Source organism: Triticum aestivum, chromosome 2B, assembly GCF_018294505.1.
Source record: "Triticum aestivum cultivar Chinese Spring chromosome 2B, IWGSC CS RefSeq v2.1, whole genome shotgun sequence".
In the NCBI taxonomy this organism is placed as follows: domain Eukaryota; kingdom Viridiplantae; phylum Streptophyta; class Magnoliopsida; order Poales; family Poaceae; genus Triticum; species Triticum aestivum.
The window spans coordinates 31,267,389-31,294,573 of NC_057798.1; the positions used below are offsets into that span (position 1 = coordinate 31,267,389).

Genomic DNA, 27,185 nt, shown 5'->3' on the forward strand with positions numbered 1-27,185 from the left:
GTCCTTAGGAGAATTGTTTTGGTTTCCATACTTTCATGGTCTTCAAAACCCATCCTCTCCAAGACATAGCGTCTTGCATAGCATGGGATAAGCTAGACGAATTGGAAAAGATGAAAAATACACGTTAAAATAGTTGAAGTCGTGCTTAATTACGAAAAAAAACTATTATCGTCGTTGTGTACCGTATGAACATCGAAGGTCTCCTCGAGCTTAATGCTGGAGCGCCGATCTTCGTCCAGCTCAATGAACCTGTCGCACATACCTCAGTCGTCGTGGCACCAGTCGCACTCCCCCGGGTGGTTTTCGTCGTCCGAGTACGACATTTCCGGCCTAAGTTCATAATTCAAATATTAAATATATATACTAAAAAACCTAAATTAGATCATTATTATTAATCACGGGTTGACTATCGATGATGGTATGTAGCTCCTCCTTTCATTCCCGAGTGCATTATTACAACAAATTGTCTAGCACACGGGAATGAAGGAGAAGCTACCCCCACAACGGCATGGATGATGGAGGGGGCTCCTAGATTTCTGCATAGAGTGCTCTTCAATTTTAGCATTCAAAGTAGGAGTACTTTTCCAATATGAGCATTCAATAAGTAAAACCAAATCGTAAAATAAAGTAGTATTCAAATTAGCATGCATTCAATTATAACCAAAAGTACATCATCTCTTGTGTCCGTACATCGTCAAATACTCCTCGAATACTATCATACATATAGCATCGCTAATTAATACAACTAGAACCGTAGCGCCCGACGGGTATCGTCGCGGGCGGTGGACACCCAAAGATAAGGAACGATCACAGGATCATAGCTCCAGTGAGATCCCTGAAGAACCTGCCAGGTATTGTCGAACCTGCCCTCCAACGCAACCATGTAGCAACCATGTAGCGACAGACGTGCTCGTGCTCGTCCTCCGCGGTGTCCGAAAGCCTCGGCACCGTCACTGGCCCATGCAACCGCCACCAAACAAGGATCGGGTCAACAACGGGCTGCCTCCTCACCACCCTACGTCCCCCGGAAGGTAGCACCTCCCAATACCAGCCCGGCGGAGCCCCATCCCGAACATGGCCCTGATCAAGCAGGCCTCCACCACCGCCGAGTCGACGACGACGAGGATGCGGGATAGGCATCGTCGACGTCGATGCGGGAACTACTTCTATATATAGTTAAATAAAGTAGTTTTATTAATTAAATCAACTAGTTCAACTACTAAGCACTTACTATAAATAAATAAAATAGTACTAATTTTCCTATACATACACAATAAATTGACAAAGAAAATACTATGAACAAAAAAATCATTAAAATTCTATGAATAAAATTAGAACAGAAAAAATCATATAAATTTTATGAACAGAAAAAAATCATAAAAAAATTTGACATCTAAATTACTTACACAATATGAAAAAAAAATTGACATCTAAATTACAACAGAAAAAAATCATAAAAATTTAACATCTAAATTACAACAGAAAAAATCATAAAAAAATCTAACACAATATGAACAAATTAATTACACAATAGGAAAAAAATTCTAACAGAAAAATCTATAAACTACACATCTAAATTACCTAGTAAGCCATTATTTTTGACATGGACCTAGATCTCCCTGATGTTTTGGTAAACAAACTATATCTTTTCATTTTCACTATACCCTACGAAAAGAATCTTGATCTTGCAGAATTCATTTTGGGAGTTGGAAAAATGAGAGCATATGGAGAACTAGGTCTGTAAGAACGGAATTGATCAAGACAAGTCTTTCTTGAACAGAAAGCAACTTGCCTTTTGAACTACTCGGTCGTTTCTCTAAGCACTCTTCAACTTGTTTCCACTCCGTATTTATGATGTGTCGGTAATGAATCAGAATTCCCATGTATCAAGTGGTAATGGTGGTGGTGATGGCAGCTACAGTAGTAGTGTCTCGTTTGGATATGGATCCTAGTTAGGTGTGGCATAGGTATTAGGTACTGCAGGATTGGTGGTGCGAGTGGTGTTAGAATGTCCTAAGTCATGGTGTCTGCAGGAGCACTTGGAAGATCTCAAGGAGTTTTGGCATGTTCGCACATAACGAAGCTGAGTTGCTAGTATACGGCGAGTTGTGTTGCCGCTGGACGTCAGTTGCCGGCTTGCCACCAAGAGACGGGCGGTGTGCGACGAGGATGAGGATTCAGTGAAGTTTGTGTTCAATGCCGGCTTGCCACCAAGAGACGGGCGGTGTGAGACGAGGATGAGGAGTGAAGTTTGTGTTTCAAGTGCTCATCGACGTAAGATTCTGTTGTAGTTGAAGTTTGTGTGAGGTCAGTGAGGACGAAGACATGAGGGATAATTACAAGACGTCACCACATGTAGTATGCAAATTAATTGCCTCTACATCGGCCTGCAGTTTTCTTCTAAATAAACTACGGACTAAAAAATATGCCTTGCTCTTGCTGGAATCTCCAGGCTTCTAGCTATAAATAAGCCAGCTGAGCTGCTGTCGGAAAGAAACCCAGCGACCAATCCCTCATTCGATCCGTAAACTGAACAGCCATGTCGCAGGCGCAGCATAGCCTCCACGAGCTGCTGCTGCTGCTGCAGGCGAGGTCGCCGTCTCCACAGGCAGCCCTAGTAGTCTCTCTCCTGCTCTTCTGCCCACTTCTCGTGCTCCTCGTCGCACGCCGCTTGCGAACGCCGTCGACGGCCACGGCCACCGCGAGAGCCAGGGAAGATCAGCTCAGCAAGCTGCCTTCTCCTCCCAGCAGGCTCCCCATCATCGGCCACCTGCACCTCGTCGGCCCGCTCCCGCACGTCTCGCTCCGCGACCTCGCGGCCGAGCACGGCCGCGATGGACTCATGCTCCTCCGCCTCGGCGCCGTCCCGACGCTCATCGTAACCTCGCCGAGCGCCGCGCAGGCCGTGCTGCGCACCCACGACCACGTCTTCGCGTCCCGGGCATACTCCCCCGTCACCGACATCCTCTTCTACGGCTCCACGGACGTCGCCTTCTGCCCCTACGGCGAGCACTGGCGGCAGGTCAAGAAGATCGCCACCACGCATCTCCTCACCAACAAGAAGGTCCGCTCCTACCGCCATGCGCGCGAGAACGAGGTAGCTATCCATCAACTTGATTTTGATAGCACCATGTGCATGTTGCGAGAATATGTTTTAGAGCACCTGCACACGGGCCCTTTTTATCTAGCCATCCATTTCTCGTATCGCAATTCGTGCAAGTATATTTCTTTTTTATTTCTCTTATATAGAACATGTCTTGAAGTTTAAACCTATCTAAAACAGCAAAGCTTTCTAACTAGAATCTAGGATAAAACTTTTAGATTTTTTGGTCAAACATAAATATAAAAAATAAGTTTTGTTTGGAAAAAAAATCTTATTTTTAGTATTTATGTCGGACCAAAAATTCTGAAAGATTTATCATTGAACTTCAAGACATGTTCTATACGGGAGAAATGAAAAAGAGAAAAAATTATATAGAAAGTTAGTTGTGTCGCATAGATCTTAAAGCGACATTGGAGGGTTAGAATAGCAGGTCCGGGGTGTAGGTGCTCAAAAAATCTGTGTACATGCATGTTGTCCACCTCATCAGCCATACTGACATTAACTATTGTTGCCTCTGCTCGCCTCCTCGATCAACAAGGTGAGGTTGGTGGTGGCCAAGATCCGGGAGGCCGCCACCACTGGCGCCGCCATGGACCTGAGTGACCTGCTCAATGCATTCACCAACGACATCGTCTGCCACGCTGTGGCCGGCAAGTATTTCAGGAAACAAGGCCACAACAAGCTCTTTCGAGAGCTCGTCGAGGCCAACTCGTCGCTCATCGGCGGTTTCAACCTGGAAGACTACTTCCCAGTGTTGGTGAAGCTGGACTTCATCAAGAGGATGGTTTGCGCCAAGGCCCAGAAGGTGAACAAGATGTGGGACGAACTGCTCAATAGCCTCATCGATGAGCACGCAAGCAGGCCCACGTCAGAACAAGGCGGCGATGACAGCGACTTCATCAATGTGTTGCTTTCCATTCAACAAGAGTACGATCTTACTGGAGACCATATTAAGGCTCAGTTGGAGGTATGACCTCACATATTAAGGTTCAGTTCCAAATTATTTGAAGTTGTAGCTTTGTGTTTAGTCAAATTTTACTATAGTTGACTAAGTCTATACAAAAGTGTCCCAATATTTACAACAATAAATATATATATAGTGTACGGAATATATTTTATAACGAAGCTAATTTGGTTTCAATATATTGTTATGTTTTTTTATAAACTTGGCCAATTTAAAAGAGTTGACTTAAGACAAACATAAAACTTTAAATAATTTGGAACGGAGAGTAGCTTATACATGTTGTTCATTCTAATATGTGTATACGTGTGTATGTATGTATGCAGATCATGTTTGAAGCTGGCACTGATACATCATTTATAGTGTTGGAATATGCCATGGTTCGGCTCATGCAAAACCCCCACCTCATGAATAAGCTAAAAAACGAGGTAAGGAGCACTATATCCAAGGGGAAAGACATGATTGCTGAAGACGATCTAAGCAGTTTGGCCTACCTAAAGGCAGTCATCAAAGAGACACTCCGGCTCCATATGCCCGCACCGCTCCTTGTGCCTCACCTCTCCATGGCCGACTGCAAAATTAATGGCTACACGATACCATCAGGGACGCGCGCCATCGTCAACAGTTGGGCTCTTGCAAGGGATCCCAGCAGCTGGGAGAGCGCAGAAGAGTTCATGCCTGAGCGGTTCATGGAAGGTGGTAGCGCTGCAACTATGGACTACAAGGGAAACGATTTCCCCTACTTGCCCTTTGGGACTGGGCGGAGGATCTGCCCAGGTATCAACTTTGCAATTGTGACCATTGAAATCATGCTAGCAAATCTCATGTACCACTTCGACTGGAAGCTACCATCAGAATCAATGGAAGCTGGCATCAGTATGACTGAATCATTTGGGGTAACGGTGCACCGAAAGGAAAAGCTCCTCCTTGTCCCTGTAGTGCCGGAAGGTTAATAAAAAGTGGTCCATAGACACTACCTACATAATAGTCATCTAGATTTTTGGACTTTTTATTAAGCACGAGTGTATTGAGTAAATAAAGCGTTGCATCACAAATAGATCGCCATATTCATGACTAGCAGTTAAGACTAGTACAAGAACGCTCATTTGGACAGTTTATAACTTTATATGTGTGCCCAAACGATTGAAATTTCCTTATCAGCAATACTCAGCACTACCATGTACAACTTGGTTTTTAGTAATATATAGACAACATTGCTTACTTCCATAGGTCATAATTAAAGAGCCTCTGGTGGGCTTTCATTTTCCTTCACAAAGATTTGACCTTATATTGGAAACATGCATCACTAACATGCAGTCTATGTTTGCTTTAACACATACGCTTGTCAATTTTTTTGATAGATCTCTCTCTCTCTCTCTCCCTCCCTCCCTCCGTCCCTCCCTCCGTCCCTCCCTCCCTCTCTCTCTCTCTCTCTCTCTCTCTCCCAGCCACTAATGGGACTGATGTCTGATCTGAAGTGCTCTTAGTATGATGTGATATGCAAGGACACACCTCAATCCACACCCTAATTCATTGCATCGTCACCAACAATAATATAGCATTCTTAATCTTTAATGACTAAGTAGTCCTCACATTGTGTATTTATGTAAGAAAATGTCTCTTCCGTTTGCTTAGTTTTACTTTGTAATTTTACCCTCACCAAATTCTCTCTATATAGCATGCAATCATTCTTTTGGTGCCCTCCATTGGTGAACTCTTTTTTGTCTTGACTTTGATCTCCCACTAGATTTATCAATGCCTTGTTAAGTCTTGCATGTCTACTTCCATGACTCGCAGATTTTAGCTTGGGTTTAGCCACATTTGCATCATCAGAAGAGACTTTGTTTTCTCCGTGTTCTATCTATTTGGATTCTTCATTCAACATGATGTTCTTCACCATCTCTATTATCGGCCTGCCATTTGAACTTGAATTGCTAAGTGACACAAAAAGCATGTTATAGCTATTAGGAATGGACCTCGATCATTGCAACAATGCTTGCATCTGATCGTCAAACTTGATCTTCACAGATAAGAGTTGATTAGACAATATTGGAGGACATTCAGTTGCTCAATCAAATTATTTTCATTTGGGTAGTCAAGCTTCACAGGTGTTTGATTACCGTGGCTTTGTTTACTAAAGTGTTTCTCTCAAATATGAACTCTAACTTCCGCCACATTTGATAAGCGTTTGTTTCATTTGCAACTTGTTGGAATATATCACTACTGATGTAAAAACGAATCATACCAATGGCCTTTAGGTTCAACATTCTCCATCCTCTTCCATTACACCAACCGGAGGCAACTAGGCTAACGGCCCTATTGAACCGTGCTCTGATATCACTCTCTTGCAGATGAGCACAAAGTTACGGTAATATTAAAATTAGAGTAGAATCAAAGTATAGTTTTAACACTAGTTCAAGGATTGTTAATCAACGAGGAAGGAAACATATGCATCTTCAACTATGGAGAAACTGGATCAAGCCCACCAAAGAAAATGAAACTGGAAACCTATGCATTCTTTTTAATCAACGAGTCACCTTGTAGATTTCTCTTAGACAAACCACCACAACCATTTTGAAAGCAAACATAACTAGAAAATAATGCAAAACATAGTTAACAAACTTGCTAAGGAGAATTACATCGCAAGCTCTGAAAGATTTGAAATAGTTAAAAACCCCAAGGCCAACACCAACCACAAGCAACATATGCATCAAAGCAACAAAAAGCATAACAAGATCTAAACACAATCTCCTCCAAAACATATCTTGAATAATATACAGATCTAAACCATCCAGGATCCACTGTCCTTAGCCCAAAAACCTGCATCGCATGCCTAGGAGTCTACATGAAGGATCTCAGGCATGGCTTCCCACATAAGCTTCTTCTAGCACCATCTTGAACATCGAGCTCGGATATTGTTTGAAAAAATTCAAGCTCCATCACCAACTAAATCATCAAGTTAAATGCAGTTAAACCACAATTTGCCAAATGAGTTTCGCGAGATTGCACTTAAAGAACAAATGTTCAAGATTCTCCTTATGCTCACACAAGTGGCATTGGTCATTGCTAGTACAACCCCTCTTGAGAAAATTTAATAGGTTAATATGTTGTTCTTCAACATCAACTAGACAAGATTTTAATATTGAAAACGAGGGGACGCAAAGGATCTCCATGTCCAGCTTTGTAAGTTAGGAAAGATGGCTGTATCTTGTTGTTCACTTTACTCACCACTCTTCCACCTCTAACAATCTTCATCACCCAATCATTCCACTTGTTCCCAAAACTTTTTTACTTGCATCATTTGATACAAAAAAGACCCCTTAACTTTGTCATATATCTTTTCAAAATCTATCATAAGCAGCACCCCAACTTTTTTTGTTGATTGAATTGCATGAATGGTTTCATGAAATAAAGAAACACTCACCATTATATATCTATCCTTAATATTATCAGTCTGCTTACCAATCACCAGTCGTAATCTAACATCTAAAAACTTTGTGAGTATTTTACAGCTAGCACTTAGTAGGCATATTGGCCCGAACTTATGAATACCTTAGCATCCTGAACTTTTGAAAACAGGGTAATAATGCCATGAAAACAAGGTAATAATGCAATGATTCCACCTCTCAAAATCCAACACTCCATTACTAAATGCATCAAACATTTCTTTCTAATCATGTTTAATATCCTCCCAACAAACTTTGTAAAATTATGCAGGTAAACGATCAGGTTTTGCAGATTAATTATGCTTCAAACCAAACACATATTTTTTATTCACCCCCAAACAAACTCCTTAGTAAAAAAATATTGTTCCTCTGTACTCAACTGAGAATAATATAAACCATCCAAAGAAATGGAGGTCGCTTCATGAGCACCAAAAAGGGTTTTATAGATTTGAGTAATGTGTTATATCTGCTCATCATCCCCTAGGCTCAACACCATTATTTTGCAAAATTGCAATATTGTTTTCTTCCACTGGCTTTCAGATGGCACTAGTAGAAAAGGGGGCAATGGCCCAGGCAGGTTCAGCCCATTAGTCTCGGTTCTGCCACGAACCGGGACAAATGGAGGTATTTGTCCCGGTTCGTGAGCCCAGGGGACCGGCCGGGCCACGTGGGCCATTGGTCCCGGTTCGTCCGGACCTTTTGGTCCCGGTTGGTGGGACGAACCGGGACCAATGGCCCTGGCTCCTGGCCCACCATCATTGGTCCCGGTTGGTGGCTTGAACTGGGATCAAAGGCTTCCCTTTAGCACCGGTTCATGCCACCAACTGGGACCGATGGTGGTGCCTATATATACCCCCTCGCGCAAGAGCAGAGCACACTGCTCTGTTTTTTCTGGCCGAGGGGGAGAGGGCTTGGTGGTGCTCTAGCTCACCTCCTATGCACACAAGGTGTTCGATGGAATGCCCGAGCCACACTACTTAAGGTTTCTCCTCTCCAAGCTCGACCGCCAAGCTCCATTTTCCTCAATATTTATCTAGGTTTAGCGGTCCGTCACGCCCCGTCCCCGTCTTCACCGCCGTCGATCACCCGCGCCAATCTCATCGCCGGCACCACCGTGGTGAGCCTCTTGTTCTTATCTTCTTTCTGAAAGAAAAAATATTCTTACTTGTATGTTTAGATAGATACTTGTATTATTTTCTTACTTTTATTATTGCATCTTATATAGTGCGATGGTTTTGGTATCCGCCCCCGTCGGCCCTCGTCCTGTCTATGATTCGGATGTGGTATATATTATCTTTTCATAACTATTGGTTCATTTATTGTTTATGAAAATTATGCCGACCAACGTGACATAGATTTTATTTATCTAGGATGTTGTTGAACCGGAAATTCCAACCGACCCTATTGTCGAGAGGTTAAATTTAGTTGAAGAAGAAAACAATTTCTTGAAGGAAAAATAAAAAAACTTGAGGAGGAGAAGATGATATTGGAGTTGCATGTTGCGGATGTCGTCGATGATCACAAGATCAAGATGGATGCAATGCGCTTGAAGATGAGAAAGATTAGAAAATATGCCATTCATACCGAGGCTTGGTATCATTATGCCGTTGGATCAGTTGTTACCTTGGTTGCGATTATGATCGCATTTGTTTTCGCATTGAAATGTTTTACATAGTTTCAATGTATGGTTTAATTAATTTAGATGCTCTGCAGAGCTTTATGTTGTTAGATGAGAACTATGTATGTACTTTGGTTTTTATGTGATGATGAACTTCTATTAATTTGGTCACTTAATTATCTATTCATGATGTTCTGTAATGATTTTTGACACACTTAATTATATATAATGCACGCAGATGAACCGGCAATGGATGTACGGTGACAGACACACCTCCGAGTACATTAAGGGTGTGCATGATTTTCTCGAAGTGGCTGAGGCAAACAAGCAGAATGGTTTTATGTGTTGTCCATGCCCTATATGTGGGAATACGAAGTCTTACTCTGACCGGAAAATCCTTCACACCCACCTGCTTTACAAGGGTTTCATGCCACACTATAATGTTTCGACGAGGCACGGAGAAATAGGGGTTATGATGGAAGACGGCGAGGAAGAAGAGTATGATGAAAACTATCTGCCCCCTGAATACGATGATGCTACTGAACATCAAGATGCACCAGACGATGTGCACGATGGTGCTGCAACGGGCGAAGCTGCTGAAGATCAAGAGGAACCAGACGATGTGCCCGATGATGATGATCTCCGCCGGGTCATTGTCGATGCAAGGACGCAATGCGAAAGTTAAAAGGAGAAGCTGAAGTTCGATCGCATGTTAGAGGATCACAAAAAAGGGTTGTACCCCAATTGCGAAGATGGCAACACAAAGCTCGGTACCGTACTCGAATTGCTGCAGTGGAAGGCAGAGAATGCTATGCCTGATAAAGGATTTGAGAAGCTACTGAAAATAATGAAGAAGAAGCTTCCAAAGGATAACGAATTGCCCGACAGTACATACGCAGCAAAGAAGGTCGTATGCCCTCTAGGATTGGAGGTGGAGAAGATACATGCATGCCCTAATGACTGCATCCTCTACCGCGGTGCCTACAAGGATCTGAACGCATGCCCGGTATGCGGTGCATTGCGGTATAAGATCAGACGAGATGACCCTGGTGATGTTAACGACGAGCCTCCCAGGAAGAGGGTTCCTGCGAAGGTGATGTGATATGCTCCTATAATACCACGGTTGAAACGTCTGTTCAGAAACGGAGAACATGCCAAGTTGATGCGATGGCACAGTGAGGACCATAAGAAAGACGGGAAGTTGAGAGCACCCGCTGACGGATCGCAGTGGAGAAAAATCGAGAGAAAGTACTGGGATGAGTTTGCAAAGGACCCAAGGAACGTATGGTTTGCTTTAAGCGCGGATGGCATTAATCCTTTCGGGGAGCAGAGCAGCAATCACAGCACCTTGCCCGTGACTCTATGTATGTATAACCTTCCTCCTTGGACGATGTGCATGAAGCGGAAGTTCATTATGATGCCAGTTCTCATTCAAGGCCCTAAGCAACCCGGCAACGACATTGATGTGTATCTAAGGCCATTAGTTGAAGAACTTTTACAGCTGTGGAATGAAAACGGTGTACGTACGTGGGATGAGCACAAAAAAGAGGAATTTGACCTAAAGGCATTGCTGTTCGTGACCATCAACGATTGGCCCGCTCTCAGTAACCTTTCAGGACATCCAAACAAGGGATACCACGCATGCACGCATTGTTTACTTGACACCGATAGTATATATCTGGGAAGCTGCAGGAAGAATGTGTACCTGGGAAGCTGCAGGAAGAATGTGTACCTGGGAAGCTGCAGGGGGGCATTATTTCCGGTTTGTGCCATGAACCGGGACCAAAGGCTTTTCTATATAAGCAAACACTTAGCGTTTTTTCAGATTTCATCGCCAGTTGCAGCCCGACGATGCCGACCTCCTCGACGCCGCCAGGCTGCCCCGTCGCCGTCGCCGTCGCCCGTGCCCCCTGAGCCCACGCCGACGCCGTCCGCCGCCCTTGAGCCCACACCGTCGCCGGCCGCGCCCCTGCGCCACGCCCCGACGCCGTCGCCCGTGCCCGTCGCCGTCGTCGTCGTCGCCCCTGCCCATCGTTGCCGCCCCCGTTGCTGCGCGCCACCCCACGCCGTCGCCGTCCGCCTCACCGCACCGCCCCGACGCCGTCGACGCCCCACTCCACCGCTGCCCCGACCTCGCCGCCTCGACGCCACCGCTGCGCTGCGTCGCCCCGATTCTGGCCGGCGACCTTGACCCCTCCCCGCGTTGTGAGCCCCTGCCTCCTCCCCTTTCCTTCTCATTGCCGTCCCCGTACGCCATCCGTAAGCGCCACCGCCAACCATCGTCACCGTCGCCGACCACCGCGGCCTATTTTTCATTTTTTTATTAAGATGTATGTATAATGCTCTGTATATGCTGTATAATGTATGTTTTTTTTAGTTTAATTTTTTTTCATATATATATATATATAATGTATGTGTATGTATGTGGCTATATGTTTTTGTTCATATGTTGCAATATGTTTTTTATTTTTATTAGTTTATTTTTTTGTTCATATGTGATGTATATGTGTATGTGGCTATAATGTATACGTGTATGTGATGTATGTGGCTAGAATTTGCTTAATATATATGTTAAAAATGTTTTTTTGGTTCATAGAAAGTTTTTTGTTCATATATAGATAGTTACAATTTTAGAAAAGTTTTATATATGCAAAAGTTACAATTTTAGAAAAAGAAGGATAGGAAAGAAGAAAATAAGAAGAGGAAAGAAAGAAGAAGAGGAGAAATAAGTAAGAAGAACAAAAAAGAAGAAAAAAAGAGGAGAAGAAGAAAGGAATAGTGGAGAAGAAGAGAAAATAGAATATTCTATTTTCTCTTCCTCTCCACTATTCCTTTCTTCTTCTCCTCTTTTTTTCTTCTTTTTTTTTCTTCGATCTTCTCCTCTAGCTATTCCTTTCTTCTTCTCCTCTTTTTTTTCTTCTTCTTCTTCTTCTTCTTAATTTTTATCGGGAACGAGGGTGTCGAGGATCGCCGAGGGGTCGAGGGTCGGGAACTAGGGTAGAGGGTCGAGGGTCGTTAAGGGGTCAAGGGTCGAGGGTTTCAGGGTCGAGGGTTCGAGGGTTCTATAGGGTCGAGGGATCGAGGGTCGTCTAGGGGTCGAGGGTTCCAGGGTCGTCGAGGGTTCGAGGGGTCGAGAGAGGTTTCCTAGTGTCAATGTATTGAAGAAATCCATGGCTTCATCATTAGCCGGAAGTAACCAGGGCATGATGGTACGAAGTCCTCCAAAGTTATTCTGGAATGGAGTCCCGGATAGGATAATTTGCCTTTTTGTACGAATTTCAGCAAAGGCCTTCCAAATAAAGATATTTGGAAGGTTCTTGCTGAACTTTGTACCAAAAAGCAAATTATCCTATCTGGGACTCCGTTCCAAAAATAACTTTGGAGAGCTTCGTACTATCATGCACCTGTTACTTTCGCCTAATGATGAAGACATGGTTTTGTTGAATCCTTTGACACTAGGCAACCTCCCGACCCCTCGGCGATCCTCGACCCCTTGACCCTTGACCGCTTGGCGATCCTCGACCCCTTACCCTCGACCCCTCGGCGATCCTCGACCCCTTGATAGAAAAAAGAAGAGGAAGAAGAAAAAAAAAGAGGAGAAGAAAGAATAGAGGAGATATCTTCTCCTCTATTCTTTCTTCTACTCTTTTTTTTCTTCTTCTTCCTCTTTTTTTATCGGGAACGAGGGTCGTCGAGGGTCGCCGAGCGGTAGAGGAAACCCTAATATCGTTGGTGTGAGATACATGTGGCCGTCGGTGTCGGACACTACATCCACGTCCCACAAGTGACGCGGGCGTCGATGCCCACGTCACTTGTGGGACATAGATGCAGTGTCGTCATTGTTGTTGTCGATATACCCCCTCCCGATAGCTTCAACACGTGGGGGGGGGGTCGATATTACCCCCTCCTTGAAGCGTTCTCGAGGCCACCCCTAACCCTTGAAGCGTTGTCGAGGCCACCCGAAACCCTAGAGAAGCAGCGTCGAGGCCACTAATTAATATGATTCCTTATTGTGATTAGCTAGCTAGTTCTACGTTTGCCACTAATATATCCATATCTGTCATGTTTGAATAATAATTGCCATGTTGTAAATATTTGTAGAAACTATGGACACCCCGCCCCGAGACGAAGCACAAGAAGCGTTGTTGAGGGACATAATCGCAGAAGGAAGTGATGCCGTCTGCTCGTTGATGTTTCTCAACGACAACGATGGTCTGGAATGAGAGGGTGAAGAAGCAGCTGGCTATGATTTACATGGCTCCAGGGACCCAATGCCGATGCAAGAAGGAGATCGAGGGTGAAGAAGTAGACCGTGAGGACGGCTCCGGTGATCACCGAACCGAGTCCGTCCAGGTATATATATTAGTTAAGCCTGTGCTGACTAGGGTTTTGATGCATTCATTGTTTTGGTATGTACACATATTAATTAACTCTCATCTTTGTTCTTTTTTCTAGCCCTCCGGATCGAGCACAACTTCGGTAAAGAGACGAGGCCCGAAGAAAAAGTTGAGCTCGGATGAAAAGTTTGAGATCATAGAAATCGCGCGCGACGGCCAACCGATTGAACCCTACCGGACAAAGAAGGCATTTTTTGCTCAGTGCGGGGTTCTGGTTAGGGACAAGATCCCGATCAGCATCCACCAATGGTATAAGCCTAAGAACGAAGACCCTGAGGTGTCTTATATCAATGATATGCAGAAAAATGATCTTTGGACTGAGCTGAAGTCAAATTTCACCCTACCACCAGAGGATGATCTGGAGAAGCCAGTTATAAAGCCATTAATCAAGTATTTTGCTCTTAAGAAGATGACAGACCTATTCAGGAATTGGAAGAAAGACCTGAATAGGTATGTCGATAAAAATGAGACACCAGAATTCAAGGGCAAATATGAGAAGATCAGAGATGACTGGCCCGCATTTGTGGCCCACAAGACATTGGAAAAGAGTAAAAAGATGTCGACGACAAACAAGCTAAATGCTGCGAAGAAGAAGCTTCACCATCGCACGGGGTCAGGTGGCTACCTCGTAGCCCGGCCTAAGTGGGCCAAGGCTAAGAATGATCTGCTTGATAAAGGGATCAAACCAGAGACAATGAACTGGCCAGACCGTTGCCGTACTTGGTTCTTCGGGGCTGGCGGAACCTTGGACCCTGTATCAGGGAAGTGCATCTGGACGGACGAGCAATTGGAAATACCAGTCAAGAAGCTTCGGCACTATATCGATGTAGCGCAGCAAGGGACGTTCATTCCAGATAGGGAGAAGGACGAGCTCACAATGGCCCTCGGGAATCCTGAGCACCCTGGACGGACACGACGCACGCCAGGCTCCGTTTCGTGGAAGGCTGGATTTTCGGACGCAGGGGGTTACAAAACCCAGGAGAGGAGGAAGAAACTGGAGCAGAGCCAACTGCAGGCGCTGCACGAAAGGGTAATGGGGCTAGAGGAACAAGAAGCAGATCACAGCAAACGACCTGCCGAAGCTTCCCCCGAAGCTACCCCACCATCTCAGCGGAGAAGCAGTGTGGCTTCCACCGAGCTGCTTCAGCGGAGCATGCCTTGACGGCTCCTGCCAGCTATCCCGTGAATGCTATCACGGAGGCTGAAAATTGCCACCTTATGGCGGAATGGAGCAATTTGAAGGTCAAGGCGGCTGTTGGCTCTGTTTATCCTACTGAACCCGACTCAACTTTTCACTCCCGGCCGATTCCAGAAGGATATGCTAAGGTGATGGTGGATGAAATAACGGAGGGATTTGAGGACCTCCGGCTTGACCACCCTACCGGTGAAGGGGAGTATCGGCTGGGTTTTGCTCTGAAGACTCCATGCCTATGGCGGAAGGATCTCATCAACCTTCCGAACTGGACGCCTCCGCCACCTCCTCCTCCTCCGGCGAGTCAGGGCACTCCGCCTCCTCCACCCCCTCCTCCACCGCCTCCTTCTCGGCGAGTGACGATCAGGGCACTCGGCCGGCTCCTTCTCCGGCGCGTGGCGGCACTCCGCCTCCTTCTCCGCCTGCACCGGCGCGCCCGAGCAGCCAGCCTCCTCCTTCTCCGCCTCGTCAGAAAGGGCGGAAGAGACCCGCCGCCGCTCCGGCTGCTCCGGCGCGTCGTAGTCCTTATCCTCCGCCTCGTAAGCAAGGAAAGAAGACATCCGCTCCGTCTGCTCTGCTGGCGTCTAGCAGTACAGCCAAAGGCGGGAGGAGATACAGATTCCGTCCTTCTCTGAAGACTCCAGAGAAGTTACCGTACGAGAGGTCCGAGGAGGAAAACGCGAAGATCGCGCAGACCGAAGTGGATGACTGGTTTCAAGGGTTGAAAGCAAAGAGACATCCACCTCCGGAGGAGAAGGTAGATCCGGTGAAAGTGAAGCGCACTCTGGCTGCCCTGACAAAACCACCCAAGTCTCCACCGAAAGGCAACTATGAGCGCATTATTGGAAAGGCATTTGCCGAAGCGGAGAGGTCGGGAAGTACTAAAAGTGATCAAAGGATGAAAGAACGACGAGCTGGGAAACAAATTGCCCAGCTCGGCGAACAAGCGAAGCAATCGTGCCCCCCGCTCAAGGTGCCTGCTAGGGACATCATCGATCCGAGGATGGTGCCCGGTTATGGCAATCCTGCAGATTACCTGCCCGACGATGTACATTATGATTTCTTGGAGGTGCAGATACAAAGATATGAGTACGGGAAGCCTCTCGTCAAAGATGAAAGTTCTCTATCAACGATGATGCGAAGATTGCATGATTGGTACATGAAAACCTGCAGAGAGTCTGAGGGGAGGAGTACTTTGTATGTGAGAGTTAAAAAGGAGCATGACCTCCTTGGAATTGAACTAATGCCTATTCCATTTGTGGAGTTCTATCAGTTTTTCAATCAATTGGCCCTCGATAAAGCAACGGTCACCTGCTACTTTCTGTAAGTAGTACTACTTCTGTCATTAAGTCTCTCTATATAACTCAGCTCTTTCATTGCATGTATTTATAATTATCCTCACTATATTATGCAGATTGAAGATCGCCGAATTGAAGAAAAGACAAGAGGGTGATATTGGGTTCATTAACACATATCTCATAGATAAAACTGAGGTTAAATTTCATGCCGAAAATACCGAGGCCAACTTGCTACAATCGTTGGTAATAAATGAACACAAAGATATAATACTCTTTCTTTACAACTTCAAGTGAGTATTACTGTCTTGTGGCATATTCGGTTTCCCTTATTAGTCCAGGTTATAGTAATGTAATATTGATGAGTTATGCATGTGTGCGCAGCTACCACTATATTCTACTAGAGATTAAGCTTGAGAAGGGAGTAGTAACTGTCTTAGACTCCAAACGAAAAGATCCCAAGGAGTATGCGGACATGATTGAAATGCTCGAGAAGTAAGTTAAATCGATCATTATCCACCATATCAGCAACTTTGTTCATTTCTGATATCAAGTAATTATTTTCTTTGTATGGCAGGGCTTGGAGAAAATTCACCAAAAAAGCTCCGGGACTGCCGAAGAAGCTGCAATTTAGACACCCGAAAGTAAGTACTATAGTAGCATATTCCACGCATCCACTAGTGATTCAAGCGCTAGTTTCATCAATACCATTTAGCATGCTTGCTAATTATCAGTTTGATTGACCTCTATTTCTTGTAAAGTGGTTGTGGCAGGAACAAGGGAATGATTACTGTGGATACTACATTTGCGAGTCCATCCGCCACACGACCTGTGAGCGGGGCTACTCTGACAAACAATATGAAGTGCGTAAATAACAATATTCACAATTTTATATTATTACCATCATTTGTGTTGAGTTTCATTCATTCATATATATATGTATTGACCCCCTTCTTAAAATTAGATGTTTCGGATGCGGGATGAACTCCTAGCACCAGATCGCCTGCGAGCAATTCAAGAGGAATTGGCGGCATTCTTTCTTGACCACGTGATCACTGAAGACGGAGAATACTATGTGGACCACGCGTCCGTATGTTAGGAGATTATATTTGTAAAAGATAATTATTGTATATATGTAGCCGGTAGTGTCGGATAGATATACGAGAACTTGTTTTTCGACCAATCTCTCGGAGAAGGAGAGGTGGTCGATATCACTTCTCTCTGTATGCATATATGTTCATGACGATCTTCTGTTTCCTTCGTTCGCTTACTAGCTAGCTAGCCTGTCTAGCTAGTCCTCTTTATACGTATGTATAGTACGTAGCGTCGACTAAGCACGGACAAAAGAGAGGACACTTCTTTCTATTAATTAGCTAACTAACACAATGTATGAAACACCTAAATTAACCCCCCAAAACCCCCAAACCACCCCCCCCCCTTTCAAAAAAAAATCAAAACCCCCAGCCACAAAAATGCTGACGCGTGGATGCCTATTGGACCCGGTTGGTGCCACCAACCGGGACCAAAGGCCCTCCTGCCTGGGCTGAGCGGAAAGGCCACGTGGAGGCCCATCTGTCCCGGTTCTGGATTGAACCGGGACTAAAGGGTCAGGGCATTAGTACCGACCCTTTAGTCCCGGTTCATGAACCGGAACTAAAGGCCCTCACCAACCGGGACTATAGGCCCTTTTTCTACTAGTGTGGAAGTACTTGGTATCCCCATCTACTTCTAATAAATCATTATCATTTGTCCCTTGAAAAAAAATCATTATCAACTGTTCCCTGTTTCCATTTCAATTCTTCACTTCTAAGAAGCTTCTTTGGATTAGTAGCTCTTGTTTCATTTTTCATATCCAAATCATCAAATTTTCTCAATTTCTTTTTTTTAGATATCTACACATCCGTTCAATATTGATATGCAACCCTTTCAAATGTTTCCTCAATATCCTAGTTTTCTCGTACGGTTTATCTTATCATGCATACTTACATAAGTAGAAGTATTCAACCTTTTTTGTGCAACCTACTTAAAACCACCTCTCTCCAGCCAACATGTCTCGAATCTCAATATATCACTAAGACGGGAGATATCGCAGTGCTAAGGTGTAGCTTCACATGATCTCACGGGCCCAAATAACGTGGCCCAAAGCTACCCTGTCCAAACGACCAGTCACTCCCATTTTCTTATTCTCTTTTCATAGAAATTTACCTATTCCCTCACGTTGGATACATATATATTAAGAATCGATGCATCAGAGACGTGTTTGGTTGCTTGCATGGAGCCCAAGCAGCTTCGTATGTAAAGAAATTGGTCTATTTGATTGTCCACATTCACTATTTGCCTGCATAACACGGAATTTAAAAAGCACTTTTGGGCCTACATCCTTGGGAACCCTTGATTCGACCGGTTTCGGGAGCTAGGCCCGAGCGATGCAATCAAGCTCACGTGGATGGCCCTCGTGGTGCAGTTACGTGTGAGCTTGCACGTGTTCTAGTATAAGCTTCCTTTAATCTATTTGACTTTTTAATCAACACAACGGTACTCTGCTTTAAGATAAGGTCTACAGAAAAAAGATACACATCGATGTTGCGATTCCATTCAGAAAATTGGTTCGTAGTTTTTTCGACTATATATGTTCAATTTCGTGTTCATATTTGGAGCTATTTTGCATGAATTTTGTCAAAATTCATCGTGCAGGGTTGACCGCTTGAAATTTTGTTTGACCAGTGGCTTCATCTCACAATTTCACACGACTTTCGGCGTGCACGTTATGTGTTTCGACAATTGTAAATGAGTAGATCTACATCTTCCTCATGAGTGTAAATATGTGTATGATTGTGTTGCTTAATTGACAGTTCTTAATGTCCCTTGTAGTCCCTTTTAACCGTTCTTCTCGGGCTCCTCTTGCTCGTCCTGCTGCAAAGGCGGCAGCATCGCCGTCGTTCATCTTGGCCTCCTCTCCCGCGTCTCACTGCACTGGTGCGACCATCAATGTCGTTCCTTTCAGCCTTCTCTCCCACGTCTTGCTACAGTGACGCCATCGTCCGCGCCGTTCCTCTCGGCCTCCTTGCATCCGTCCTACTATGCTGTTGTTAGCGTGCTTCCTCTCACTCTCCTCGCTTATGTTCTACTACATTGTCGCCGGCATCGTTCTTTTCGGCCTCCTCCCCTGCACCTACTACACTGACACGACCATGGTGCGCACATTGCATTTGTGCCCCTCTGATCTCCGCCTCGGTGCTTCTTCGCACAAACATTCTCTGCAGCGACGATAATATCAACTAGTTCGCTGCCGCACCAGCAGGCCCGCCCGCGACTGCATGCTTGTCGTGTCGGACGTGGCGCCGAGGTCACCGTCCACCGCAGTCACAAGGCACACTAGAGCCTGTTTGGTAGGTCGCATAGAGGCCAACCAAGCCCTCGCGGGAAAGAAAATGGGCTATTTGGTTCCCTGTATTCACTGTTGGGCCTGCGTTGCGCAGAGCTTAAAGCAGCTCCCAGCCAGGCCCGCTAGAAACTACTGAATCGGCAGTTTCAAGCCAGTCAGGCTGAGTTGAGCCACATCGAGGGCACATTGTGTGCCCCCTTGCACAAGAGTATGCCAGTGTGATGTGAGGCCCGTACGTGCTATCAGCTCCTACCTCAGAGTGAGTTCGTCTCTAATCTCCTTTCTTCCTCGCTCCTTTCAATCTACCCAACGGTGCTTCCATTCGAGATAAGGCCTACACGAAAAAGATGCACACCAATGTTATGGTTTCATTCAGACGATCGGTTCGAAGTTTCGTCGACCGTAGATGCTTAATTTTGTGTTCATGTTTGGAGTTATTTTGTATGAATTTTACCAAATTTGTCGCGCATGGTTGACCCTTTGAAATTTCTTTTGACCAGTAGCTTTGTCTTGTAGTTTCACACGATTTTCGTATTGCACATTTTTTTTTGTTTGGACGATCGTAGACGAGTAGATCTAATTTCTTCCTCATTGGAATGTATGCATGCATATGTGTGGTGTGTGTTAATGACACTCCTTAATCTCAGTCTCAAGTCCTATGTCGTGCTACACTGGCACAAACGTCGGCGTCGTTCTTCTCGGCCTTCTCTCCCGCGTACTGTTGCACTAGCGCCACCACCGCGTCGTTCCTCTCAACCTCCTCTCCCGTGTCATTCTACACTCGGGCGATCATCGTTCCTCTCTGTTTTCTCTCCCATGTCCTGCTACACTGAAGCCACCGCGACGTTGTTCATCTCGACTTCCTCGCTTGCGTCCTACTACACTAACGCCATCGTCAATGTTGTTGTCTTAGGCCTTCTCTCTGCACCCTCTTGCACCAACACTACCATGGCATGCAAACTGCATTTCTCCTTCATATTTTTCTTCCTCAGCGCCATGACGTCGACATTGCTATGTGTAGCTGCGAACCTTGTCGGATGGGCGCCATATTGTGCCAGGTGCTGCCGCCGGCGTCGTTACTCTCGGCCTATTTTCCGCCGGCTTACACTGACGCCCAATTTCGAGCACACTTCAAAGAAACCCTATTGTAACTCTGTGCTGTCATGTGTAGGTGTTAACTCTTAATCGTATCCCGTGTATACAACTAAACATCGTGTAGTTGCGTGAGTGGAGACAACGCAACACACCAAACAACGTGCCAATCTGATGCCCTAATGCAGAAAGTCTAGATGTGGGCTACCAAACGATATACAGATGTTGGTTTTTTTTCTGTTTTCCCTCAGCCAGGCCCAACTGACACATATATGCAATGCAGGCAAATTGGCAGATGACAACCAAACACGCCCCTAGTGTAACTCTGTGTATTAAGTGCAAGCGCTAACTCTTAATTATATACCGTGTATACAACCAAACACCGTGTAGTTGCATGAGTCGAGCCAATGCATACCAGTAAATGTGATACCAAAAACGATCCTCTAATGTAGACAACCTTGATGCGAACAAATAAACGATGTGTAGATGTTGATATTTTTCATATTTTTTCTCAACCAGGCCCAAGTGAGCCACACATACAATGCATGCAAATTCCCAAATAGCAACCAAACACGCCGCGGACTGCTTCCAAACCCAGCCTCTACGTGCGTGTTTGATGCCAGCGAAAAGCATCGATGGGCCGAGCCAGCCTGTACACACGCGAGATCGCCGGAAAATAGTAACCGGCGGCCGGTCCCGGCCAGCTCCAACAGCAGACAGGCACACGCGCGATGCGATCGAGTACAGCTAGACGTTGTGCATGTATGCATGCATAGCACAGCACCTATGTCGAATGACTCGGTGCACTCGTCGTAGCGGTCAAAATAATCGTCCCTAAGGCCGGCTGTTTCAGCCTTCAGCGCACGATAACTCGGGAACTGGATCCTCTAACATTGAAAAGGAAAATTAGAGAAGCTATAATATAGTATATTCTAACTTTCTTTCTTTCAATCCATATAAGTAAGTCTAAACTAATTTAATTAATTTGCGTATTACAGATTTAATGTGTACATTTATAATCATTATATTCAAACAAAATGTTGGTTAAACCAAATTAATTATTGATTATTTATATCTATAGTAAATATCGATAGTAAATAATTTGCTAAACGTCTCTAACATTTTTTCTTCATTTTACACTAGGATTATATTTTTTTTTTTAGAACCAATGAGTGAAACTACTCATGGTTGGGATTACATTCACGCAGCCATAGCCGCTCAAGAGGATCAGGAACCTTCCCTATCATCAGGATATCTCCTGAAATCTTTGCCATACCTGCAAGACCATGCGCTAGAGAATTACACTCTCTTTTCACAATGCTGAACTGATGATATGGGAATAGTTGCAGGCAGCTCTTGATTTCCGTTATCAAGGAGAAGCAAGCAGAGCAACTCTTTACCTAGCACAGCACAGTCTATCTCCACCACCAGCGGCCCCTTATAAATCCGAAGCAGCTCCTGAAGCCCAGTCAGGACAGCGCTAGCTTCGGCCTCTTCGACGGATGCACGGACTCCCACATTTTTGCAAAAGGATATAAGGACCCTCCCCTGGTTGCTGCAACCCGTCGGCTAGCCTGCGGCACCACACCATCGGCACCGCCACGCTTCACTGCAGCTCCGGCAACCCCCGCGCTGCTTCATCACAACACCGGCGAGCCCCCTCTACTTCATCTGCTGCACACAGCTCCCGCCGGCCATGGCATCATCTTCACCCTAGCCTAGCGGCCTAGCCTACAGCAGCGCGAGGTAAGCGGAGACAGCCATATGCAGCAGCGGTGCAACAGCACTAGGTGACGACGTAAGGTGATTGCGGTGCCGGTCTACAGCGACGGCGATGGCGCTGGTATGTGCTGTTGTGTGCTGGAGGAAGAAGAAAAGGGAAGAAAAGAATGAATGGCTCAACGCAACTGAGGAAGAGATAAGGGGAAAAGAAAGGATAAAGCAGGGAGAGAGATAAGCGGCGCGTGGGACTCATCGGACGAGTGGCGCATGTTGGAGACGGCTTACGCAGGGACAAAATCATCTGATTTATTTAGAACGTTTTCCTTGTTTGTTTTTGTCTTCAAAATAGTCGATCACAACTTCCCAGGTCACCTTTTGGAGTGCTCTGAATAAACTTTATGGACTAAAAGAGATCCCTTGCTGCTGCTGCTGCGATTTATAGGCTTGTAGCTATAAAACCAGCTGAGCTGCTGTGCACAATAAACATCCTCATTCAGTAAACTGAACAAGTAATTAGCTAGCGCCGCTGAGATGGTTCATCCGTTGCATGGCATCCATGAGCTGCTGCTGCAAGGGAGGTCTCCACATGCAGACCTAGGACTGGTCTTTCTCCTGCTCGTCTGCCCTCTTCTTCTCCTCCTGGTCGTGCGCAGCCTCGCGACGCCGTCGACGGCCGTGGCCACCGCGAGAGCCAGAGAAGAGCTGCTGAGCAGGCTGCCTTCCCCCAGCAGCAGGCTCCCCGTCGTCGGCCACCTGCACCTCGTCGGCCCGCTCCCGCACGTCTCGCTCCGCGACCTGGCCGCCAAGCACGGCCGCGATGGACTAATGCTCCTCCGCCTCGGAGCCGTCCCGACGCTCATCGTAACCTCGCCGAGCGCCGCGCAGGCCGTGCTGCGCACCCACGACCACGTCTTCGCGTCCCGGGCATACTCCCCCGTCACCGACATCCTCTTCTACGGCTCCACGGACGTCGCCTTCTGCCCCTACGGCGAGCACTGGCGGCAGGTCAAGAAGATCGCCACCACGCACCTCCTCACCAACAAGAAGGTCCGCTCCTACCGCCATGCGCGCGAGAACGAGGTAGCTACCCATCAACTTGAATTTGACAGCACCATGTGCATGTTGCGAGAATATGTTTTAGAGCACCTGCACACGGGCCTTTTTTATCTAGCCATCCATTTCTCGTATCGCAATTCGTGCAAGTATATTTCTTTTTTTATTTCTCTTATATAGAACATGTCTTGAAGTTTAAACCTATCTAAAACAGCAAAGCTTTCTAGCTAGAATCTAGGATAAAACTTTTAGATTTTTTGGTCAAACATAAATATACAAAATAAGTTTTGTTTGGAAAAAAAATATTACTTTTAGTATTTATGTCGGACCAAAAATTCTGAAAGATTTATCATTGAACTTCAAGACATGTTCTATACGAGAGAAATGAAAAAGAGAAAAAATTATATAGAAAGTTAGTTGTGTCGCATAGATCTTAAAGCGACATTGGAGGGTCAGAATAGCAGGTCCGGGGTGTAGGTGCTCAAAAAATCTGTGTACATGCATGTTGTCCACCTCATCAGCCATACTGACATTAACTATTGTTGCCTCTGCTCGCCTCCTCGATCAACAAGGTAAGGTTGGTGGTGGCCAAGATCCGGGAGGCCGCCACCACTGGCGCCGCCGTGGACCTGAGTGACCTGCTCAATGCATTCACCAACGACATCGTCTGCCACGCTGTGGCCGGCAAGTCTTTCAGGAAACAAGGCCACAACAAGCTCTTTCGAGAGCTCGTCGAGGCCAACTCATCGCTCATCGGCGGTTTCAACCTTGAAGACTACTTCCCAGTGTTGGTGAAGCTGGACTTCATCAAGAGGATGGTTTGCGCCAAGGCCCAGAAGGTGAACAAGATGTGGGACGAACTGCTCAATGCTCATCGATGTGCACGCAAGCAGGCCCACGTCAGAACAAGGCGGCGATGACAGCGACTTCATCGATGTGTTGCTTTCCATTCAACAAGAGTACAATCTTACGAGAGACCATATTAAGGCTCAGTTGGAGGTATGACCTCACATATTAAGGTTCAGTTCCAAATTATTTGAAGTTGTAGCTTTGTGTTTAGTCAAATTTTACTATAGTTGACTAAGTCTATACAAAAGTGTCTCAATATTTACAACAATAAATAAATAAATATATATATATATAGTATACGGAATATATTTTATAACGAAGCTAATTTGGTTTCAATATATTGTTATGTTTTTTTATAAACTTGGCCAATTTAAAAGAGTTGACTTAATACAAACATAAAACTTTAAATAATTTGGAACGGAGAGTAGCTTATACATGTTGTTCATTCTGATATGTGTATACGTGTGTATGTATGTATGCAGATCATGTTTGAAGCTGGCACTGATACATCATTTATAGTGTTGGAATATGCCATGGTTCGGCTCATGCAAAAACCCCACCTCATGAATAAGCTAAAAAACGAGGTAAGGAGCACTATATCCAAGGGGAAAGACATGATTGCTGAAGACGATCTAAGCAGTTTGGCCTACCTAAAGGCAGTCATCAAAGAGACACTCCGGCTCCATATGCCCGCACCGCTCCTTGTGCCTCACCTCTCCATGGCCGACTGCAAAATTAATGGCTACACGATACCATCAGGGACGCGCGCCATCGTCAACAGTTGGGCTCTTGCAAGGGATCCCAGCAGCTGGGAGAGCGCAGAAGAGTTCATGCCTGAGCGGTTCATGGAAGGTGGTAGCGCTGCAACTATGGACTACAAGGGAATCGATTTCCCCTACTTGCCCTTTGGGACTGGGCGGAGGATCTGCCCAGGTATCAACTTTGCAATTGTGACCATTGAAATCATGCTAGCAAATCTCATGTACCACTTCGACTGGAAGCTGCCATCAGAATCAATGGAAGCTGGCATCAGTATGACTGAATCATTTGGGGTAACGGTGCACCGAAAGGAAAAGCTCCTCCTTGTCCCTGTAGTGCCGGAAGGTTAATAAAAAGTTGTCCATAGACACTACCTACATAATAGTCATCTAGATTTTTGGACTTTTTATTAAGCACGAGTGTATTGAGTAAATAAAGCGTTGCATCACAAATAGATCGCCATATTCATGACTAGCAGTTAAGACTAGTACAAGAACGCTCATTTGGACAGTTTATAACTTTATATGTGTGCCCAAACGATTGAAATTTCCTTATCAGCAATACTCAGCACTACCTTGTACAACTTGGTTTTTAGTAATATATAGACAACATTGCTTACTTCCATAGGTGGGCTTTCATTTTCCTTCACAAAGATTTGACCTTATATTGGAAACATGCATCACTAACATGCAGTCTATGTTTGCTTTAACACATACACTTGTCATTTTTTTTTGATAGATCTCTCTCTCTCTCTCTCTCTCTCTCTCTCTCTCTCTCTCTCTCTCTCTCTCTCTCTCTCTCTCTCTCTCTCTCTCTCTCTCTCTCTCTCTCTCTCCCCCCCAGCCACTAATGGGATTGATGTCTGATCTGAAGTGCTCTTAGTATGATGTGATATGCAAGGACACACCTCAATCCACACCCTAATTCATTGCATCGTCACCAACAATAATATAGCATTCTTAATCTTTAATGACTAAGTAGTCCTCACATTGTGTATTTATGTAAGAAAATGTCTCTTCCGTTTGCTTAGTTTTACTTTGTAGTTTTACCCTCACCAAATTCTCTCTATATAGCATGCAATCATTCTTTTGGTGCCCTCCATTGGTAAACTCTTTTTTGTCTTGACTTTGATCTCCCACTAGATTTATCAATGCCTTGTTAAGTCTTGCATGTCTACTTCCATGACTCGCAGATTTTAGCTTGGGTTTAGCCACGTTTGCATCATCAGAAGAGACTTTGTTTTCTCCGTGTTCTATCTATTTGGATTCTTCATTCAACATGATGTTCTTCACCATCTCTATTATCGGGCTGCCATTTGAACTTGAATTGCTAAGTGACACAAAAAGCATGTTATAGCTATTGGGAATGGACCTCGATCATTTGCAACAACGCTTGCATCTGATCATCAAACTTGATCTTCACAGATAAGAGTTGATTAGACAATATTGGAGGACATTCAGTTGCTAAATCAAATTATTTTCATTTGGGTAGTCAAGCTTCACAGGTGTTTGATTACCATGGCTTTGTTTACTAAAGTGTTTCTCTCAAATATGAACTCTAACTTCCGCCACATTTGATAAGCGTTTGTTTCATTTGCAACTTGTTGGAATATATCGCTATTGATGTAAAAACGAATCATACCAATGGCCTTTAGGTTCAACATTCTCCATCCTCTTCCATTACACCAACCGGAGGCAACTAGGCTAACGACCCTATTGAACCGAGCTCTGATATCACTCTCTTGCAGATGAGCACAAAGTTACGGTAATATTAAAATTAGAGTAGAATCAGAGTATAGTTTTAACACTAGTTCAAGGATTGTTAATCAATGAGGAAGGAAACATATGCATCTTCAACTATGGAGAAACTGGATCAAGCCCACCAAAGAAAATGAAACTGGAAACCTATGCATTCTTTTTAATCAACGAGTCGCCTTGTCGATTTCTCTTAGACAAACCACCACAACCATTTTGAAAGCAAACATAACTAGAAAATAATGCAAAACATAGTTAACAAACATGCTAAGGAGAATTACATCGCAAGCTCTGAAAGATTTGAAATAGTTAGAAACCCCAAGGCCAACACCAGCCACAAGCAACATATGCATCAAAGCAACAAAAAGCATAACAAGATCTAAACACAATCTCCTCCAAAACATATCTTGAATAAAATACAGATCTAAACCAACCAGGATCCACTATCCTTAGCCCAAAAACCTGCATCGCATGCCTAGGAGTCTACATGAAGGATCTCAGACATGGCTTCCCACATAAGCTTCTTCTAGCACCATCTTGAACCTCGAGCTCGGATATT

At 45.0% G+C, this 27,185-nt stretch overlaps 1 protein-coding gene and 1 pseudogene across 2 annotated transcripts; both read left to right on the forward strand.

Annotated features, from left to right (window-relative positions):
• The first annotated feature begins 2,437 nt into the window (after nt 1–2,437).
• Nucleotides 2,438–5,119, forward strand: LOC123040163 (indolin-2-one monooxygenase-like). The gene is made up of 3 exons (XM_044463093.1): nt 2,438–3,097; nt 3,642–4,070; nt 4,391–5,119. Exons 1-3 carry the CDS (start codon nt 2,540–2,542, stop codon nt 5,015–5,017), a joined length of 1,614 nt encoding a protein of 537 aa, XP_044319028.1. The 5' UTR covers nt 2,438–2,539; the 3' UTR covers nt 5,018–5,119.
• Nucleotides 5,120–21,984: 16,865 nt separating this feature from the next.
• Nucleotides 21,985–25,494, forward strand: LOC123043289 (indole-2-monooxygenase-like; annotated as a pseudogene). Its single transcript, XR_006419125.1, has 3 exons — nt 21,985–23,291; nt 23,837–24,263; nt 24,596–25,494. The product of XR_006419125.1 is annotated as an indole-2-monooxygenase-like (transcript).
• The last annotated feature ends 1,691 nt before the right edge of the window (nt 25,495–27,185 follow it).

Excerpts from the sequence above, each read along its gene's own strand:
- LOC123040163 (XM_044463093.1), top strand. The coding sequence starts at position 2,540 with ATGTCGCAGGCGCAGCATAGCCTCCACGAGCTGCTGCTGCTGCTGCAG. Across the intron at positions 3,098-3,641 it reads GCCATGCGCGCGAGAACGAG|GTGAGGTTGGTGGTGGCCAA; the intron begins GTAGCTATCCAT and ends TCGATCAACAAG. Across the intron at positions 4,071-4,390 it reads ATATTAAGGCTCAGTTGGAG|ATCATGTTTGAAGCTGGCAC; the intron begins GTATGACCTCAC and ends GTATGTATGCAG.